At 40.9% G+C, this 21,469-nt stretch overlaps 1 protein-coding gene across 1 annotated transcript in view; it reads left to right on the top strand.

Moving 5' to 3' along the window:
* The window catches only part of EFHB (EF-hand domain family member B), a 70,614-nt gene that overhangs the window by 21,780 nt on the left and 27,365 nt on the right, over window positions 1-21,469 (top strand). Inside the window, exons 3-5 of the mRNA XM_040352975.1 lie at window positions 7,155-7,298; window positions 15,498-15,678; window positions 16,245-16,355. Of these exons, the coding sequence (XP_040208909.1) occupies window positions 7,155-7,298; window positions 15,498-15,678; window positions 16,245-16,355 (436 nt within the window). The remainder of the gene's footprint in view (window positions 1-7,154; window positions 7,299-15,497; window positions 15,679-16,244; window positions 16,356-21,469) is intronic.

Raw genomic sequence — 21,469 nt, 5'->3', positions numbered from 1 at the left:
GTCCCGGATCGCTCCCCGCGGGAACCCGACCGCCGCATGTAGCGGGGGTAGGGGGGTCCCGATTGGACCCCCCACCCGCTAGAAGGCAAGGACGTACATGTACGCCCATTTGCCTGTATGTGCCATTCTGTGGACGTACATATACATGCGGCGGTTGGGAAGTGGATATCAAGAGTTAGAAATATATTTTAGTAATGCCAAAATGGCTCCACATTCCAATCTGATTATAGCAACTCTTTTTTGTCTGCATAGTGTGAGGACCTATCTGTTCGGATATAAATTAAATATATTGTCTAGATATTTACATGATTGTTGACAGGTCTAAGGGAGATAATACAATTCTACTGTAACATGTATGGTCATAGGTGTGCGCAGCCTATGGCATTAGGGTGTGCACCCCTAAGTTCAAACACACATGAAAGCCACCTGCTGTCACAGGAAGGGGGCTCTGGTGGTGGGAAACAGTTGATTGGGAGCATGTTACAGTACACCCTAAATACAGGTGTTCCTAAAGTTTAACCTAGACTTTAATATAATGGGGGCATTTACACTGGCCACTAGTACCCCCAACCACCCACCTGGTTCTGCTCCTGGATAATGCTAATGCACATGGGGTGATTAGGGTGTGCCCAGGCACACCTGGCACACCCTGTGCGCATGCCTATGTGTATGGTCATTTTTATATTTTAGCTGGTACCTCTATATAGCATGTTTATATATAAATCAAAACGGAGCATCGATTTACATAGGAACATAAGCAGCTACAGCCAACAAGAATGCGACAGTTTATGCATAGTTCTGTTCATAATCCTCATCCCTATCCTGGAGAGCAGATGAACACAACAATTTAACATGGCATAATAATGTTATTATCTAAGCATGATGTGTATTCTGTGCATGTCTCAAGAACTCCATATGACATTTTGTATTTATCGCTGTGTAATTATTTTGCTATTTGCTGTAAAAGTAGAACACAAAAGACTGCTTTGTGTTTTTTTTTTTTTTGTTAAAACTGGAGACAGGAAAGTATGGTGTTCAGCCATAGCAACCAACGATTTTTAACTTCTAACTTTAAACATATGATTAGAAGAAAAGTTCCTGTTTGCTGAAAGGGGTGGAAATAAAAAGTCCTAAAATGTTGCTGCATTCGGATTGATTTCTGTATATTTATAGTGCAATTCTATGATCATATGTAGTATGTATCATGGTACATTGTACAAAGTAGCACAGTCCAGAGTATGTAATATTCAGCACATTTTACAGAACAAGCAATCTGGAGTGTTTTTTGCAGGCAATTTGTCGGGGCAATGGTTGGTGTTGGTGCTTCAATCACCACAGCACCATAGTTGATATGGTGTCAGGATGATTCAATCACATTATTTTTATTATTACATTGTAATATAAAATCAAATAGATCAACTCACCATAATGCAGAATCGGTGGGAGCCCTGAGCGTGTCACTTGCCACCATCACCTGCCACCAGATGCAGCTTGTGACTTGCCACTTCACCTGCCACCAGACGCACTTACCACTGTTGATAAAAAAATATAGTTGCGCTAAAATCAACCCATTAAATATAATAATAAAACATACCACCTGTTTAAAAGTATAAAAAGTGCTACTTTTTACACGGGTGTTATCTTTTATTATCATATTTAATAGGTTGATTTTAGCGCAACTATATCTTTTTATCATTCACTTAAGTGCCAGATACACATCTATTGTAGCTGCAGATTTTATCATTTGATTATCCATTATATATTTATTCATTCATTTATTAATTATTTATTTAGCGCTTTAGTCATTTCTATTCAAAACACTTACCTCTGTTGCCTACCACCAGATTTGGATTGTCACTTGCCACATCGCCTGCCACCAGATGCGGATTGTCAATTGTCACCTTGCCTGCCACCAGATGCGAATTGTGACTATCCTGCCACCAGCTGAAGCTTCCCATTGTTGCCTGCCACCAAAAAATACCAGATGCAGCTTGTCACTTTTTAAATGTGAGGCTCCGTACACACGACCAGTTTCGAGGAGCTCGACGAGGAAATAGAGAACATGTTCTCTATTTCCTCGTTGTTCTATGGGAGCTCTCGTCCCGCCGAGCTCCTCGGCGGCTTCAGGGCTGAACTGGCCGAGGAACTCGATGTGTTTGGCACGTCGAGTTCCTCGGCCGTGTGTACGAGGCCTAAAGGCAATTTGGTGTCTGGCAACTGTGACATCAGAGAAAGAGGCTTCTGGCAGTCTCTCCCCAACTTTTGAGCACATGCGCATTTGCTGGGTCCCAGAGTGAGGACAGGTAGTGAGAGCTGAGGAATAACCTCAACAGGATTCAGCATGCAATGTTGATGATCTGCAAATGGGCCACTTCTGATATCGACATATCGACCATCAGTAAATGAGCTCCATGAGGTGCAGTGATCCACATCAAATGTGAACTTGGTGATCCATGAAGATGGGTGTAAAAACATAAAAAACACACATAGTGTAACACTGTACAGTTGGTTTATTGTAAAAACATCAAGTTGACAGCCCAAAAAAGTTCCATAAAAGGCTAGTAACATACTTTTTAAAAAAGCAATGTGCTGAGCATCAACCGACACGTTTCGTCCGATTTGATATCTGGAGGGGTCACACCCCTAGATGATGTCCAATCGGATAAATGCATCCGATACAACCGTATGTTACTAGCTACTAGCCTTTTATGGAACTTTTTTGTATTGTTGACTTGATGTTGGGAAAGAATGGGATAAACTGCCCAGAAATAGGTGTGCCAAGCTTGTTACATCCTACGCAAAAAGACTGGAGGCTGTAATTGGTACCAAAGGTGCTTCAACAAAGTATTGAGCAAAGGCTGTGAATAATTATGTCTTTTTTTTTTTTGTTTTTTACTTTTAATAAATTTGCAAAGATTTTAAACAAACTTCTTTCAGGTTGTCATTATGCTGTATTGTTTGTAGATTTTTTAGGAAAATAATGAATTAAATCTTTTTTGAAATAAGGTTGTAACATAACAAAATGTGGAAAAACTGAATGTCTTTAGTTATTTATTTTAAGTGAAATGTAAAATGAAGCCATACTTCAACATTTCTTTTTTTTTTACAAGAAGTACTTCAACATTTCTTGTTTGTGAATGAACTATACAGTATATGATATACAAAATACATACAGTCATTAGCCATTAGCTCCATTGCTACAGTGAAAGTACATGTCTCAGCAAAGCTAATTTTACATATGAAAGTGAGATAATGGCCTCATTTTATGTATAATGAGTAATACATTCTCCCCAAAGCCATCTCCACACTGGAACATCGTTACACCACACACCTCAGGCTCAGTTCTCACAGAATGTCTTTATAGCTGCCTAGATACTGTTGCAACATTCATGTGTTTATCGGGCAGGCACAGTAAGCTGTGTCTTCATACCCCATAGGTATGTAAGTGATTTTACAGCCTTCAATGTCTCTAAGAATTTATGTAAACTGCCTGTAACTGCTAGTAAGCCAGGTAGAAAAAAAATGCATTCTGACATCCATGTAGATGTATAGCAATTATATCACCAAAGTTGAAAAGCTATTTGCAATAAATCAGACAGAGCTGGGGGGGATACTTGAAGTTTTACTTGAAGCTTTCCATAAAGGTATCCACTTCCAGAAATCTTCTACTTTATGTAAATAGCTTGAAAAGATAAATCTAGAGCCGGTTCACACAGGGGCGACTTGTCAGGCGACTTATTCACCTGACAAGTCGCACTCCATTCTGTTCTATGGAACCGTTCTAATAGGAGCAACTCAAGTTGTTTCGACTTAGAAAAAGGTTCCTGTACGACTTTGGGGCGACTTCAGGGCGACTTGCATTGACTTCAATACAGAAGTAATTTTGCAAGTCGCCTCTGAAGTCGTGTGCAGATCTCCTTGCTGAGTCGCTCGGCAAGTCGTGCTGCCGCTGTGTGAACCGGCTCTGCCACCAGGTTGTTTATGAATATATAATCTCTCTTGCTGTATATGCTTCTGCCATAAATCCCTGCCAACTTGAAGGATGACGTCCTGGTTTGCAAACAGGGATTGGTCAGAGTGTATCCTACTTGAGGGACTACTGCAATATTCAGTTGTAGTTTTCCTGTAATACTGCAAAATGTGACAAATAATTATTCTGTGATCTGATTCTAAGGCTTCATGGGATGTTTTTACAACCTCTCCTGAACGATTTAACATGACCGATAGTAACCCATGTTTAAACGTCTATTTTGCTGCGTTTACATGCCGCGTTTAGCGGCGTTTTGCGTTTAGAAGAGTTAAAAAAATTGCCAAAAATGAAAAACTTCTATAAACAAAACGCTGCTTAACAGGGGTTAGACGTTTAGAAGCATTTGGCGTCTGAAACGTCGGAAACGTTGGCGTCTGAACAAATATTTTTACCTTAAAAAAAAAATGCCTATAAACGCAACTGCCTAAAAACGACAGTAAACAAACCTGTGTACATGTACACAAACGAAAACATTGAATGAGTTCATGGGGAGTGGAAAAAAGTATCCAATTTCCTCTGAACGTCCGTTTAGCAGCAGCAGTGTACATGGGGCCTAACAGAAGCTGCCAAAATGTTATTTTCTGCTTCCTATCTTCTTTTTCTGCAGATACTGCCAGGATAAAATTATATTATAATGTTAATAGAGGCTACAGACATATCAATTTTTTGGGCCTTTATGAAATGTAACTTCTGCCTGTCGTATTTCAAATTGTTGCATGTCCCACCCAAATAAACTGCCAGCCTCCAGTTAGTGTATTGTCTTCTCCAAAATGTCCACTGAATACATGCAAACAGTTTTACATATTCCCAATGGTATCTTCATTGTGCTCTCTCACAAGACGGCTCTATAGCTCTGAACAGATCCCTGATATTTTATTTTGAGATAGTCATGGCGATTGAATGGCTTGTAGTCTAGGGGATCCATCTGTTTTATTTGCTTGATTGCTGAAGCGACCATGAGTTTGCAGAATGGAATGCAACCAATATAATACTTACTGAGCTCACTGGTTAAAAAACCCTCTGACATAAGGTCTTCTAAACAGTATTTCAAAATTGTTTTAAAGTGGAAGTAAACCCGCATATCATTTTCAAGCCAAGGAAGCTGCCATGTTGGCCTTTGTTTAATCTTCAACTGCCCTGATGCTGCACATGTGATCTGTTATGACACCAGCCATTGGATGGTTTGACAGTTTGATTGAGAGCACAACAAATGAAACTGTTAAAGCGGGAGTTCACCCATTTAAAAAAAAAAAAAAAATCTCCCCTTAGCTTCCTGCTCGTTCGGTCTAGGGGAATCGGCTATTTATATTAAAATATGAGCAGTACTTACCCGTTTTCGAGCTGCATCTTCTTCCGTCGCTTCCGGGTATGGGTCTTCGGGAGCGGGCGTTCCTTCTTGATTGACATTCTTCCGAGAGGCTTCCGACGGTCGCATCCATCGCGTCACTCGTAGCCGAAAGAAGCCGAACGTCGGTGCGGCTCTATACTGCGCCTGCGCACCGACGTTCGGCTTCTTTCGGAAAATCGTGACGCGATGGATGCGACCGTCGGAAGCCTCTCGGAAACCTGTCAATCAAGAAGGAACGCCCATTCCCGAAGCCCATACCCGGAAGCGACGGAGAGGATGCGTCTCGTAAACGGGTAAGTACTGCACATATTTTAAAATAAATAGCCGATTCCCCTAGTAATAACGAGCAGGAATCTAAGGGGGAAAAGTGCCCTCTAAGGGTGAACCCCCGCTTTAAAGTGGATGTAAACCCCAATTTTTTTTTCTTATTAAAGGGGAGTTCCAGCCTTTTTTATGTTTATTAAAAGTCAGCAGCTACAAAAAGTGTAGCTGTTGGCTTTTAATAAACAGACACTTATCTGTTCCACTGTCCAGCGACGCGGCCGCCCAGAGCTTCGCTCGTCTCCCCCCCTCTCCGCTGGTGCCTCCATTCTAACTTTGGGCACCCGGCCGCGTCAGCTTTCGGCTTCACGGCTGGGCACTCACTGCGCATGCGCGAGCGGTGCTGCATTTCCTGAGTGGACAGGCGATCGCCTGGGACCTGTCACGTGTCCCAGGTGATCGCCTACAGGGAGGGGCCACCTAAGGCGATATGACGAGTCGCCTAAGCGCTCACTGCGCGGAAGGAGAAAGTGGGACAGGAAGTCCCACTCCTACTAAAGCCCCCACTCCCCCCCCCAAAAAAAATGACATGCCAAATGTGTCATGTAAGGGGGCGAGGAGTGGTTTAAGCGGAAATTCCACTTTTGGGTGGAACTCCGCTTTAAGACTCATATCTGTTACAGCAGAGGATGTCATTTCATCTGTGCCCAGTCTTGCCACAAAGAGTTAATCCAGTTCTGAGCAATCCTCTTATCTTTTTTCAGTAAGATAAAAACAGACACACAGAGAAATAGGTATCCATTTCTTCCCCCTTGCTCTGACAGACATGTGATTTCTTTATCTCATGCAGGAGTGTGAGAGAGGCATTCTGTGTACTTCACATCCCCCCTCCTTTCTTCTCCAGCTCTCCCAGGATTGGCTACTCCACACCTCAGCATGACTAGGCATGCTGAAGTCATGTGGTGACATTCTTGGGTTTTTACTGGATGTTAGTGATCATGGGGCATAATCCATGAGACCAGCAGAAATTCAGTGTAAGAAATATCGATGCCTTGCCAAGGGGAGTAAAGAGGTGGGCGGGGAGTGTACTCACATCACGACTCCGCCCACTGAGCCCTGGACACCAGACTTGCCCACAGAATCTTGAGTATTTGACAGGTAAGGATCCTTATAGATCAGCACTATGGAAGTATTTTAGAAATGACGATAGTGGGTTTACATCCACTTTAAATCAATGGGTTTACTTCCGCTTTAACAAGTGCATATTATTCATAAAAAAGGCCAGATAACAAGATTTGGCTCCAATAGACTTACAATGGCTTTAGCGTCATGTTCAGTTTTTGTGAAATTCCTAATGAGTTCAGCGAAGACGCAGAAAATGAAAATTTTCCTTGTTTGCTTATCACTAATTATTACTAGTGGTACACACATAGTTTCTGAAACACTCTTATACAAAATGTAGTACAATATGTCATGGTATAATGTTAATGTTTTTTGTTGCACTTCCTGTTACAGTCTTCAACTCCACCTGTTGTCCAGAAGTTCCTTAACACCAGACGCTCCAAACCTGGTGCTAGGACTATATTCTATGGCAAAGCAAACGATCCCGATTTGGAAAATTACATTGTGCATGGTGTAAGCACCCACTCATCGCTTAGTGTAAGTAACTGTATTTATTGTACAAATATAAGAATGGGGGGAAAACACTGCGATAAACCCAAATGTGTAAATCAAAAAACAAGCAGCTGACACTCAAACAAACAAAGTCAAATGGAAATAGTAAAAAAATAGTGTAGCGCTAGTGCTATACATAATTAAGGATTACTCCTAAATAAAAGGGTAAACTCAAAAATACAATGAAAAACCTTAGTGAATAAACATCAAGGATAAATGGTGAGACAACATATGTACAAAACACGCTGTAAATATTAAAGTCCCAAATATAAATGTGAACTCTCAATAGTGTGCAAGTGAGGTATAGAGCATAGTCCACACAAACGGGAGAAAGCAAATGATACTTCTCTCTGTTGGAGTGACACTAAATAATAAAAATGACGAAGAGTTGCCTGTAGTCACTCTTGTAACTCTTCTAGGGTGAATAAATGAGGTACTCTTACCAGCTGTGGTGGACACACGTCTTTCAACAGTGGGTCGTATAAGCTTAAGATCCTGGATGGTCTGGACCCTCTATGGAGCAGGGAGGACGGATGGAGTGGGATGTGAAATTCCCAGATCCCAACTGCCGAATCCACGCATGTAAGAACGTCCTTTCCAAGGCATATCTCTGTCCCCTCACATTGCTACCACATTAATAAGTTCAAACAATATGGCTCCGCCTCTGGAAAGGGACGGAACCGGAAATATAAACAATAATATATCTCCCAACCTCGGTATCATTCAAGGTGTGGAGTATCATAATAACCAAAACTGAATATGAATTCATAAAATGAATATATATATATATATATATATATATATATATATATATTACTGGAAGACCAAACAAATATATAAGTACATGACATGCACTCAGGGCCATGACACCCCATGCCTTCTAAGCCTCGTTTGAGAATACAGAACGTTAGCCAATGACAGAGCGGGGGATCCCAACCAATCTCCAAGCCTCATTTAAGAATTCCAATCATTATCCAATGGCAGTGCAGAGGTTAGGACCTGCCTCCAATCCAGGGGTCACGTGACACTGGCAACTTGCGTGATGCGGGGCCGTGTTCCCCTCACTGGGAACAGGAAACCGCCACGATCCCGTCGCCGGGGTCACACACTATATTGTACAAATGTTTATTCTTGAGCTGGACAGACAAGCCCTGTCTCTTGAAGTTGTTCTAAAGTCAGACATTTTTATTTTTTATTATTTTAACTAATGGTATGACCAGACAGTTTGCATCTTGATGTAGCATATATTATGTATATGCAAAATTTAAAATGACAAATAAATGTAGCATTCCACAATATCCATATATACAGTATCTCCTGAATAAAAATAGTTTTATGGTTCTAGATAGATTACTGTGATCATGAGCTGATCATCACATAGTGAAAGGAATCTTTGCATGACATAACCCTAATTTTCAGAGAAAGTACATCTCTTGCTTTAGAGAAAACGTAAGGGCCTGTTTAATGAAGGTTGTAAGCTGGGACACTGACCTAAGGCAATGCTGCAGGAATATCTTGCTCTGATATACTAAAAGCAAAATCACTGCATGCATGTAATGTTCAAGAATATATACCGGTACATGAAAATCCACCAGAACTGAGTACTCCCCATGGCTGTTAGTGCATGCTTATACGCATCCATCACATCATCTCACAGGAGCAGGTCTTTATTGGTTGCTTAACCACTTCCATACAGGGCACTTACGTACCTTCCTGCCCAAGCCAATTTTCAGCTTTCAGCACTGTCGCACTTTGAATGGCAATTGCGCGGTCATGCTACACTGTACCCAAACAAAATTGGCGTCCTTTTTCCCCCACAAATAGAGCTTTCTTTTGGTGGTATTTGACCACCTCTGCGATTTTTTTTTTTGCGCAACAACTAAAAAAAGACTGAAAATTTTGAAAAAAAAATACGTTTTTATTTTTTTTCTGTAATTTTTTTGTGAATAAGTACGTTTTCTCTTTCGATTACGGGCACTGATATGGCGGCACTGATGAGATGGCACTGCTGGACATCGATGAGGTAGTACTGACGGGCACAGATAAGGTGGCACTGATTGGCGGCGCTGGTATGCGGCACTGATGGGCACACATAGGCGGCACTGATGGGCACACATAGGCGGCACTGATGGGCACATAGGCGGCACTGATGGGCACTCATGGGCGGCACTGATGGGCACTCATGGGCGGCACTGATGGGCACACATAGACGGCACAGATGGGCACTCATGGGTGGCACTGATGGATACTTATGGTTGGCACAGATGGGCACTGATAGGTGGGCACTGGGCATGGATGGGCACTGTGGGGTGGCACTGATGGACACTGTGGGGTGGCACTGATGAACACTGTGGGGTGGCACTGATGGACACTGTGGGGCGGCACTTATTTTTCCTATGTTGCCAGTCAGTGCCCATTTGTGGGCACTGATTGGCATCTTTTTTTTATTTTTTAATGGGTTTTTTTTTTAAACTTTTTTTTTTGAGACTTTTTCTTTTTTGGGCCTTTTTTTATTTTTTTTTTGACTTTTTTTTTATTTTTAGACTTTTTTTGTTGTTGTTGCCCTTCCCTGGTGGTCCAGGGTGGGCTTCCCTGGTGGTCCAGTGTGGCGATCCGAGGGGGGGCTGCGCTGATAAACAATCAGCGCGAACCCCCCCTGTCAGGAGAGCCGCCGATCGGCTCTCCTCTACTCGCGTCTGTCAGACGCGAGTGAGGAAGAGCCATCAAGGGCTCTTCCTGTTTACATCGTGATCAGCCGTGGTTGGAGACTCCGTGAGAGACTCTTTACCGAGATCGGTGTTGCGGGGTGTCAGACTGACACCCTGCAACAACGATCGCCGCGATGCGCGCCTCCTGGGGCGCGCAGCGGCTCAGAATCCTGAGGACGTCATATGACGTCCGGTCAGGATTCTACAACCACTTTGCCGACGTCAATTTGTCATTGGCGGGCGGCAAGTGGTTAAAACTGGAAACTGGATGTTGAATTACTGTGAAATGTTCAAATTCCAGGTGGTCAGATTTTTTTTCTATTGAAACCTGATGGAAGGCTTTGTCACAAAATTGCTAAAGGTATGGCCAGCATTGCTGTTTATGGGTGCTCCTCTAGAGCAGTGGTTCTCAACCCTGTCCTTAGGTACTCCCAGCAGACCATGTTTGCAGGTTTTCCCTTTATCTTGCACAGGTGCTTTAAATCAGAGTCAATGGCTTGGTATTTTGCAAATGTGTGAAACAATCAGCGCCACCCTAATTATTAATCAAGTACAAAATTGCAGCTGCTATACACATTAAGTGAAATCACTACACTTTAAAAATCTCTCTCTCTATACAGTATATATATATATATATATATATATATATATATATTACAGTACAGACCAAAAGTTTGGACACACCTTCTCATTCAAAGAGTTTTCTTTATTTTCATGACTATGAAAATTGTAGATTCACACTGAAGGCATCAAAACTATGAATTAACACATGTGGAATTATACATAACAAAAAAGTGTGAAACAACTGAAAATATATTTCATATTCTAGGTTCTTCAAAGTAGCCACCTTTTGCTTTGATTACTGCTTGGCACACTCTTGGCATTCTCTTGATGAGCTTCAAGAGGTAGTCACCTGGCGCAGCACCCCATCACTCTCCTTCTCGGTCAAATAGCCCTTACACTGGAGGTGCCTGGAGGTGTGTTTGGGGTAATTTTCCTGTTGAAAAATAAATGATGGTCCAACTAAACACAAACCGGATGGAATAGCATGCCGCTGCAAGATGCTGTGGTAGCCATGCTGGTTCAGTATGCCTTCAATTTTGATTAAATCCCCAACATTGTCACCAGCAAAGCACCCCCACACCATCACACCTCCTCCATCACGGTGGGAACCAGGCATGTAGAGTCCATCCGTTCACCTTTTCTGTGTCGCACAAAGACACTGGGGGTTGGAACCAAAGATCTCAAGTTTGGACTCATCAGACCAAAGCACAGATTTCCACTGGTCTAATGTCCATTCCTTGTGTTCTTTAGCCCAAACAAGTCTCTTCTGCTTGTTGCCTTTCTTTAGCAGTGGTTTCCTAGCAGATATTCTACCATGAAGGCCTGATTCACACAGTCTCCTCTTAACAGTTCTAGAGATGTGTCTGCTGCAAAAGGTGGCTACTTTGAAGAACCTAGAATATGAAATATATTTTCAGTTGTTTCACACATTTTTGTTATGTATAATTTCACATGTGTTAATTCATAGTTTTGATGCCTTCAGTGTGAATCTACAATTTTCATAGTCATGAAAATAAAGAAAACTCTTTGAATGAGAAGGTGTGTCCAAACTTTTGGTCTGTACTGTGTGTGTATGTATATGTATATATATATATATACCAAAAGACACACACATACACACAGTGCAGCGCTACTACAGTGAAAATTCAATGCTATACTTAGTGCTATTTATACATGCAATAAAATTCTAATTCATAAAATCATATTAAATGTCCCATAAGTCAATATAAATCTTGATAATAGTGCTCCAGTGTTATTATCATATCACTGTGCTTCTCAATACTTCTTATAACTTGTGCACACCACCACCAGCTATTTTATCTGCTCACCTCAAGGATCAGTCAGGAAGACTCAAATGAACTCTTTATTTTCACTCCCCAAACGGCTCAGCTGTTCCTCTACTCTACTAAACACAGCCGACAGAGTGCTCTCTGCTATTAAACTTCTGTCAATGAATTTCCCCGCTGACAGCTGAACAATAAAAAATAAATAAAAATGTGTCAGTAAAAAAAATAAAGACAAAATCGGCATGGGTGTGGGATCCCCCCCCAAAATCCATACCAGACCCTTATCTAGGCATGCAGCCTTGCAGGTCATGAAAGGGGGGGGGGGAATAAGCACTCCCTCCTCCTGAACCACACCAGGCCAATTACCCTAAACATCCCAAAGCACTGTGTCCCCATGTTTATGGGGACAAGGGTCTTTTCCTGACAACCCTTTACTAAGGTTGTCGGGGTCTGCGGGTGGAGGGCTTATCAGAATCTGAAAGCCCTCTTTAACAATGGGGCCCTCAGACCCCCCTCCTATGTGAATAAGTAGGGGTACATAGTACCCCTACCCATTCACCAAAAACTTGTACAAAAGCAATAAACACAAGAGACAGTTTTTGACAAATCCTTAATTAAAAAATTAAAAAATGTCCCTCTATGTAAATCCATCGTCAATCACACTGCCTGCCAGACTGAAAAATAAAATAAAAAACGCTCTCTCTTTGACATCTCTTATACAGGTGAAACTCGAAAAAGTTCATTTATTTCACTAATGCAACTTAAAAGGTAAAACGAATATATAAGATAGACTCATTACATGCAAAGCAAGGTAGTTCAAGCCGAGATTTGTCATAATTGTGATGATTATGGCTGACAGCTCATGACAACCCCAAATCCACAATCTCAGAAAATTTGAATTTTACATTCAATCAATAAAAAAAGGATTGTACATGGGACAATATGGGACCTATGAAAAGTATAAGCATGCATATGTACTCAGTACTTGGTTTGGGCCCCTTTTGCAGCAATTATTGCCTCAATGCGGTGTGGCATGGAAGCATGGAATCAGCCTGTGGCTCTGCTGAGGTGTTATGGAAGACCATGATGCTTCAATAGGGCCTTCAGCTCTTCTGCATTATTCAAACTCATGTCTATTATGTTTCTCTTGGCAATGCCCCATAGATTCTCTATGGGGTTCAGGTCAGGTGAGTTTGCTGGCCAACCAAGCACAGTAATCCCAAGGTCATTGAACCAGGTTTTGGTGCTTTTGGCAGTATGGGCATGTGCCAAGTTCTGCTGGAAAAGGAAGTCAGCATCCCCATAGAGCTCGTCTGCGGAAGGAAGCATGAAAAAGCATGAAGCATCAAAATCTCCTGGTAGACGGCTGCGTTGACCCCGGACTTAATGGACCAACACCAGCAGACTCACAGACTGTGGAAACTTCTCACTGGACTTCAAGCATCTTGCAGTGTGTGCCTCTCCATTCTTCCTCCATACTCTGGTTCCTTGGTTTCCAAATGAGATGCAACATTTGCTCTCATCAGTAAAGAGGACTTTGGACCACTAAGTAACAGATCAGGCCTGTTTTTTTTTAGCCCAAGTAAGAAGCGTCTGACATTTGTTGTTCAGGAGTGGCTTGACAAGAAGAATATGACATTTGAAGCCCATGTCCAAGATCCGTCTGTGTGTGGTGGCTCTTGATGCACTGATTTCAGCCTCAGTCTACTTGTGAAAGTCCCCAACACTTTTTAATGGCCTTTTTCCTGACAATCCTCTCCAGGCTGCGGTCATCCCTGCTGCTTGTGCACCTTTTTCTTCCACACTTTTCCATTCCACATAACTTTCTATTAATGTTCTTTGATACAGCACTACTTTGGGAACATCCAACTTCTTTTGCAATTACCTTTTGAAGCTTTCCCTCCTTGTGGAGGGTGTCAATGATGGTTTTCTGCACAACTGTCAGGTCAGCAGTCTTTCCCATAATTGTGATTCCTACTGAACCAGACTGAGAGACCATTTAAAGGCTCAGGAACCATTTGCAGGTGTTATGGCTTAATTAGTTGATTAGAGTGGGACACTTTGAGCCTAGAATATTGCACCTTTTCACAATATTAAATTTTTTTTGAGATTGTGGATTTGGGGTTTTCATGAGCTGTAAGCCATAATCATCACAATTATGACAAATCACAGCTTGAACTATCTTGCTTTGCATGTAATGAGTATATCTCATATATTAGTTTCACCTTTTACGTTGCATTAGTGAAATAAATGAACTTTTGCACGATATTCAAATGTTTCGAGTTTCACCTGTATAGGCAAGGGGCGGGCCACCTGGTTACGTCACGCGGTGGCACAACTCTCTTCTGACGACACATGACAAATTACCCTGGTTTGGTGCATATCATGCTCTCGTGGGCTTCGGACAGTTGCCCCATTTGTTCATTTGGTCAAAACAGCCCTGAAAATATATTTTTGAATTTTAGAAGCCTATTTGGATAACCTCTGGTCTCTTTAATACATACAGTTTCCAGTATTCTGTCTTTTAGGTAAAATTTTCACAGCATTGGTGTGCATATAAAGTGGCAAAGTAGATAGCACTCAAGGCTTACGGCACTCAAGCCTTACAGCACTGGAGTCTTGAATTTAAAGCATGTCTGGGTGGAGATTGTATGTTCTGTGCATTTTTGTGAGGGTTCCCTTCAAAAAACATGCTGGTAGATAAGTTAGGTTTAATAAAACTGGCCCTACTACAGTGAAACCTTGGTTTGAGAGTAACTTGGTTTGAGAGCGTTTTTCAAGACAAGCTAAATTTTTTAATACATTTTGATGTACAAGCGATGTCTCGATATACAAGAAGCGTCATTTCACAACTGAGTATAAAAGAGAAAATAGGTGCCTCTAAGTGTAGCAATATGGTTACATTTAATGAAGATACAACATTTAGCAACATATTGCTACACTTGGAGGCTCCTCTCTTTTATACTCTGTAGCTCTTGCTGGATTTGCTTCTGTTCCCTTTGTGGAGGCTGCCATTTGTGGATGGACATTTTATGGTTACTCAACTTGGTCACATTGCTATAATCTTTTTATATGTACCATAAACTGAAGGACCTATGAATAAATGGTTGTGGAACGAATCATTTGAGCTTCCATTGTTTCTTATGGGGAAATTTGGTTTGATATACAAAGGCTTTGGATTACAAGCATGTTTCTGGAACAAATTATGTTCGCAACATAAGATTTTACTGTACGTGTATATGTCTGTGATAGGAATATTAGTATGAAAAGCTCCTTTGGGGCAGGGACTAGTGTGGATGAGAGTGTAGTCTGTAAATAGTAAATAGATGCACATTATATCAGTGCTAAAGAAAAAGGGGAAATAAGAAAAGTAAAACAATAAACTAGATTTGTATTTTGTATAGTTTATGTGTAATCTTTTTATAACCATTGCTTAGTATTGGTTATTGTATTACTGGTAATTAACCTATCTAACTTACTTGTGTCTTTTATCTGCGGCATAAGTATTGTATGATAGAAGCAATGTTTTTGCTTTTGTTAATTTGTAGTTAGTCTTTCATCCTACAAAATTTATATTTGTAAATATTTATGTGTATGTCATTCACCCCATCCCTTCCTTCATGCAGGCTGGTTCATTAATAAACGTACCATCAAAACCACTGTTTCAGCAAAAACGTATTGAGAAGCGAGAGTCCTTATATTCTAGTCATAGACGAACACCACTTGGGAAATCGCATGATCAGACAACAGCGTTTCCACCCAATATAAATGTTAGTGAAATGACATTTGGAAGGAAGAATGAAAGAGGTTGGTAATCATTATTTGGTTATTGTTATTTATTATTGTCTTTAAAACGGAGTTCCATCCATTTAAAAGTCAGCAGCAACAAAAAATGTAGCTGCTGACTTTATATTAACAGAAACTCAGCTATACGGCCGCCCAAAGCCTCGCTTCTCTCCCCCTCCTCTCTGTGGCGCCTGCATTGCCAGTGTGGGCGGCCGGCTGTGACTTCACAGCCGGGCGCGCACTGCGAATGCGCGAGCCGCACTGCTTGGTATGAATGGCCGGGCAATCTTCTGGCACCTGTGACATGTCCCAGAAAATTGCAGGGAGGGCGTGGGGAGAAGTGAACGTCTGATAGGCGCTGCGGCGCCATGAGAGGAAGTGGAAGCTGGGTACCTGTGAAAACTGGGTACGCGTTTCCCCCCTCTAAAAAAAATGACATGGCAAATATGGCATGTCAGAGGGTCGCAAGTACTAAAAGTGAAAGTTTCACTTTTGGGTGGAAATCCGCTTAAAAAATGAACAATTATGCTGTTTGAATATTTACATACATTTTTAATTATTACATTCTTTGACTATTTTGAGTTTAGGTTTATCAGCAGGGATACTTATTAATCCGTCTAAAAGCAAGCAAGATATAGAGGAGGAAGAACGCAAAGGACATGAGATTTATGTGGTCACACATAATGATTACGATGTAGGTGAGTGAAAAACAATAACAAATATGTCATACTGAAAATTACCATTTTTTTTCTTTTAGCAAATACAGTTTGGTGTGTACGAAAAAAATAGTAGGTACATTTTTACAGATGATATTCAGATGGTTAGGGAGCTGGGAGGGGTTGGGGGAAGACACTTTGTGGTATTAAGAAGGAATTCATTACTCAAACCCCAAATCTTCTAGTCAGGGCCCTGGTGATCTTCTCTGCTATGGCCTGTCTGGTTGGCAAACATCTCTGTGCTTTACAGAGTAGAATAGGAGGTATATTGAAGCTGGCTGTACATTTTAGAAGTGAAGCACAGCTGGACTTGCAATTAAGAGAAGGGGGTGATGAAGATAAGTACTATTTACTACTCTATTTACGCTGACCCTTAATTGATAAAACACCTTAACAAACTATTGTGCCTTGCATAGGCGTGCGCACAGGGTGTGCCTGGGCACACCCTAATCACCCTTTGCTGCACAGATTTCCCCTGCTGCTTGTCTGCTGAAGAAAGGGACTGGGGAATCTCTGCCTCAAAAGTGAGACATCAGGGGTCGCTTTAGACCCCTGATATTTCACCAAAGTCCCCCAATGCAGCTTGTAAACGACTGTAAAAACATTAATAATAAATTATTGTAAATAAAAAATTTTGAAAATTGTTAAAAAAAATTGTACAAAGTAAAAAAAAAAAAAATTGAAAAAGTAAAAAAAAAAAAATTGAAAAAGTAAAAAAAAAAATGTAAAAAAAATGTATTGCAAATTTTTTTGGAAAAAGTAAAAAAAAAATTGTAAAAAAGTAATATAATTTTTTTAATAAAAATAAACTACTAATCTCTGCCCTACTGACAGTGTCTGCTGCTCTACTGGCACTATTCATTTCCCTACTGATACATATATACGTGTTTGAGCTTTGGGGTGCACATCCTAATGCAATAGGCTGCGCACAGCTATGGTGCCTTGTGTGAAAGAAGTGGCCTATCTGCAATGATCCAGCATGCTACCTACCTAGTCAGAAAATAACTTTGCTGGCATAAAGACCACTGCTTTCTTTATCTGCCAGCAGGATTTTCATCTTCTGCACAATGAGAACAATACCAAAAGTAATATGGTTAAAAATAATTATTCCTGCACTATCAAGTGTGAGTAGGGGACTAAAAAAAGTGGAACTGCTGCAAACACTGATAAAGTGTCAGATCATACCCATAGGCAATAAGATAAAGAGAGGGTTGGTGCTGCGCAGCACCAACCCCCTTTTTATCTTAATACCAAAAGTAATATTTTTTTTGCTGCAACCTCAGTTTGTCTACATTGATAGGTATCATCACACACCAGGTGATACTTAGCATTTATATGGTGTTTTTAAGGTCAGGTGTACCTAATTTAATAAACCTGAGAAATACTGGTCTAGATGCATTAAACCAACTAGGTATAAGGAGTATAATATTTTATCAATATAAAACTGTAGTATTGTTAATAGCATAAGTATCATGGAAGTGCTCTTAATCATTAAAATGGTCTAATTGGTTATATATTTCAGACATGATTTGCTGAATTTAATAAAACTGGAGAGTTCAAAATCTGGTGCAGTTGTGCAGGGTAGCCAATCAGCTTTTAACTTCAGTTCATTCAATTAACCAGTTCCCGACCCCCGCATGTACATATACGTCCACAATATGGCACGTACAGGCACATGGGCGTACATGTACGTCCTCGCCTATTAGCGGGTGGGGGGTCCGATCGGGACCCCCCCCGCTACATGCGGAGGTCGGGTCCGCTCGGGGAGTGATCCGGGACCACGGCGCGGCTATTTGTTTATAGCCGCTCCGTCGCGATCGCTCCCCGGAGCTGAAGAACGGGGAGAGCCGTGTGTAAACACGGCTTCCCCGTGCTTCACTGTGTCGGCGCATCGATCGCGTCATTCCCTTTATAGGGAAGACACGATCGATGACGTCATTCCTACAGCCACACCCCCCTACAGTTGTAAACACATACTAGGTGCACCCTAACTCCTACAGCGCCACCTGTGGTTAACTCCCAAACTGCAACTGTCATTTTCACAATAAAGAATGCAATTTAAATGCATTTTTTGCTGTGAAAATGACAATGGTCCCAAAAATGTGTCAAAATTGTCCGAAGTGTCCGCCATAATGTCGCAGTCACGAAAAAAATTGCTGATCGCCGCCATTAGTAGTAAAAAAAAAAAAATTAATAAAAATGCAATAAAACTATCCCCTATTTTGTAAACGCTATAAATTTTGCGCAAACCAATCGATAAACGCTTATTGCGATTTTTTTTACTAAAAATAGGTAGAAGAATACGTATCGGCCTAAACTGAGGAAAAAAAATGTTTTTATATATGTTTTTGGGGGATATTTATTACAGCAAAAAGTAAAAAATATTGCATTTTTTTCAAAATTGTCGCTCTATTTTTGTTTATAGCGCAAAAACTAAAAACCGCAGATGTGATCAAATACCACCAAAAGAAAGCTCTATTTGTGGGGGGAAAAAGGACGCCAATTTTGTTTGGGAGCCACGTCGCAGGACCGCGCAATTGTCTGTTAAAGCGACGCAGTCCCGAACTGTAAAAACACCTTGGGTCTTTAGGCTGCATATTGGTCCGGGGCTTAACTGGTTAAACTTTGACAAAAAGAAAACTGGAATATGATTGGTTTCTATACAGAGCTGCACCAGATTTTGCACTCTCCAGTTTTGGTAAATCAACCCCATATATGAAATAAGCACATCCTTCTACAGTGTGTACTTGTCTCTCTCCAAAGCTCTGAGTGTAATTCATCTCTGCTGCTAAATTTCAAAGTTATTGCGCAGATAAAGCCAAATTGGAAAGCCGCTGGCAAATACAATATGGATAAGATTGTAAACAGCATATAAAGAAAATGCCATGCTAAAATGACAAAGAAATAAAATCCCATAAATATTACACTCCAATTAGAAGTGATATAGCCCAATCATAAAACTAGTAGCTCGCTCCAGTGAAAATGTGAGGGATTAAGTGTTCAACATATATGAAAAAAACATCTTGATAGTGAATATTGTCTAAAAAGGTAGAACACCCAGATGCGCCTTCACCATATACAGCTGATAAGAGTCATGAGTGCAGTAGGATAAAATATCCTTAAGACAGGAATCATCAACCCTCTTTCCTTTGCAGCAAAACAGGAGACCTCTATGGCTTTTCTTGGGTGTCTAATGGTAATAATCACATTGAGAATAATAGATGGTTCACTGTCAGATCATGCATGTAAGATCAAAGAAACTTCCATAGTGTGAAACCGTAAAAAATGTATTAAAGATAAAAGATACCAACTACTTACATTGAGACAGTTAAAAAAAAAGCATATATGCACTGTATATCAGTCCTGGGATTCAAGCCAACAACCTCTTGGGATCGGCAGGCATGGTAATGTTGTGAGCATGGACTCCGCTTAATGCATTTTGTGAAAGATCATGTAATCGGGGGGGGGGGGGGGCATGGGGCCACACATTTATATAAAATGGAAGAGTACAGTTAAGACCAAATGGCTGTTTGTCAAACCTCGGTTTGAAAACCAAAATGGCCGCTGTTACCATATATTAGATGGCCAAGCCTCGTTTCAGATTACACCACTATAATGAGATGAGAGGCCATACCTTGTTTTGATCTCTATATGGAACTAGATATCCAAGCCTTGGTTTAAGTTAGGGGCTACTGATGAAGCCATTTATATCCCATTCTACCTTCATGCCATGTGGTGTATTAGATTTTAATTCATGGATCCACCGTGTCTCAAGCTGGAAATCCCCTCTTTTGGTGGAACTTCCCCTCCAAGGGGCAGTATATTTGTCAATTGCTATAAAAGGGGTACCTCGCGGGTCCCTGTCATGATAACATGCAAAGTGTTTAGGAACAGATGCTCCTTGATACCTTTTCTGATGTTGTTGATATGTTCACCAACACTTACAGAGAAGGATCTGATATTTCTGTTGACGTATTGTTTGCCATAAGCGCAGGTGATCAGATAAACAATTTTTAGTTGTACCGGTAATAAATTGTCTAATTGTATACCTTTTGGTAGTAACAGTGGAGGTAAACGTTCAAGTTTTTCTGCGACCTGCAGTATTGATATGGCAGACTGTACATTTTTTACAAGGATAGTACTGTACTAGCTCATGGAACAAAGTGGGTCTTTTCTGAGGATCAATTACATTGGTGGCTCTTCTGGCCTGTAATGATGGTAGACCCCTAAAGACCACTCAGGTTTCTTGGTCCTCTATTGCTGAACAAACACTATCAAAAAATATATATGTTTTTATATGATAATGCTTTTTGGAGAATGTAACGATAAAGGACTATCTGAATTGGTTAGAGTTGGTAGTTTTGACATTGTCTGTTAGTAGAGTCCCCCCTTTCTAAATCCCTTACTCAATTAATTTCATTATCAAGGGTAGATGTATTGTAACCTTTTTCCAGGAAACAGTCTCTAAGGATAGGTACTTGTTTATCGCAATCTTCAATATTGGTGCAGTTGCGACACAAATGGATGAACTAACTCCGAGGTACAGACTGCAGCCAAACTTTTTGGTGACAGCTGTTAGTCGGTATAATAGAGTTACGATCAGTGGATTTTAAAAAGGTGCTGGTGACCAGCTTGTTATGTTTTACCTTCATTTCCAAATCTAAAAGGTGTATGGATCTCTAATTGTAAAGAAAAACATTGATCATTCAAGTTTAGGATGGCCATAAAGTTTCATAACGATTCAAGCTTTCCCTTCCATAGGAGGAGGATGTCGTCTATATACCTCGACCAAAGGCTACGTTTGGGCCTGGCATATGTATAGACAACATCCTTCTCCCACTTGGCCATGAAAAGGTTGGCCAGACCGGGGGCAAATTTTGCCGCCATGGCCACACCCTTTTTTGGATATAATACTGTTGGTTGAACCAGAAATAATTATGTGTAGTGGCAAATGACAACAGGTCCAAAATGAAATTGTATCTGAGGAGATAAAAAGTGTTTAACTGCTTTGAAGCCCAAATGGTGGAATATGCATGTGTACAATGACACAATATCTGCTGTTACCAAAAAAACTTCTCCTTCACAAATGAAAAGGC

This window comes from Rana temporaria, chromosome 5 (genome assembly GCF_905171775.1).
Source record: "Rana temporaria chromosome 5, aRanTem1.1, whole genome shotgun sequence".
NCBI classification, from domain to species: Eukaryota; Metazoa; Chordata; class Amphibia; order Anura; family Ranidae; genus Rana; species Rana temporaria.
The sequence above is the reverse complement of the archived record's forward strand: the minus strand, read 5'-3'. Positions and strand labels throughout refer to the sequence as shown.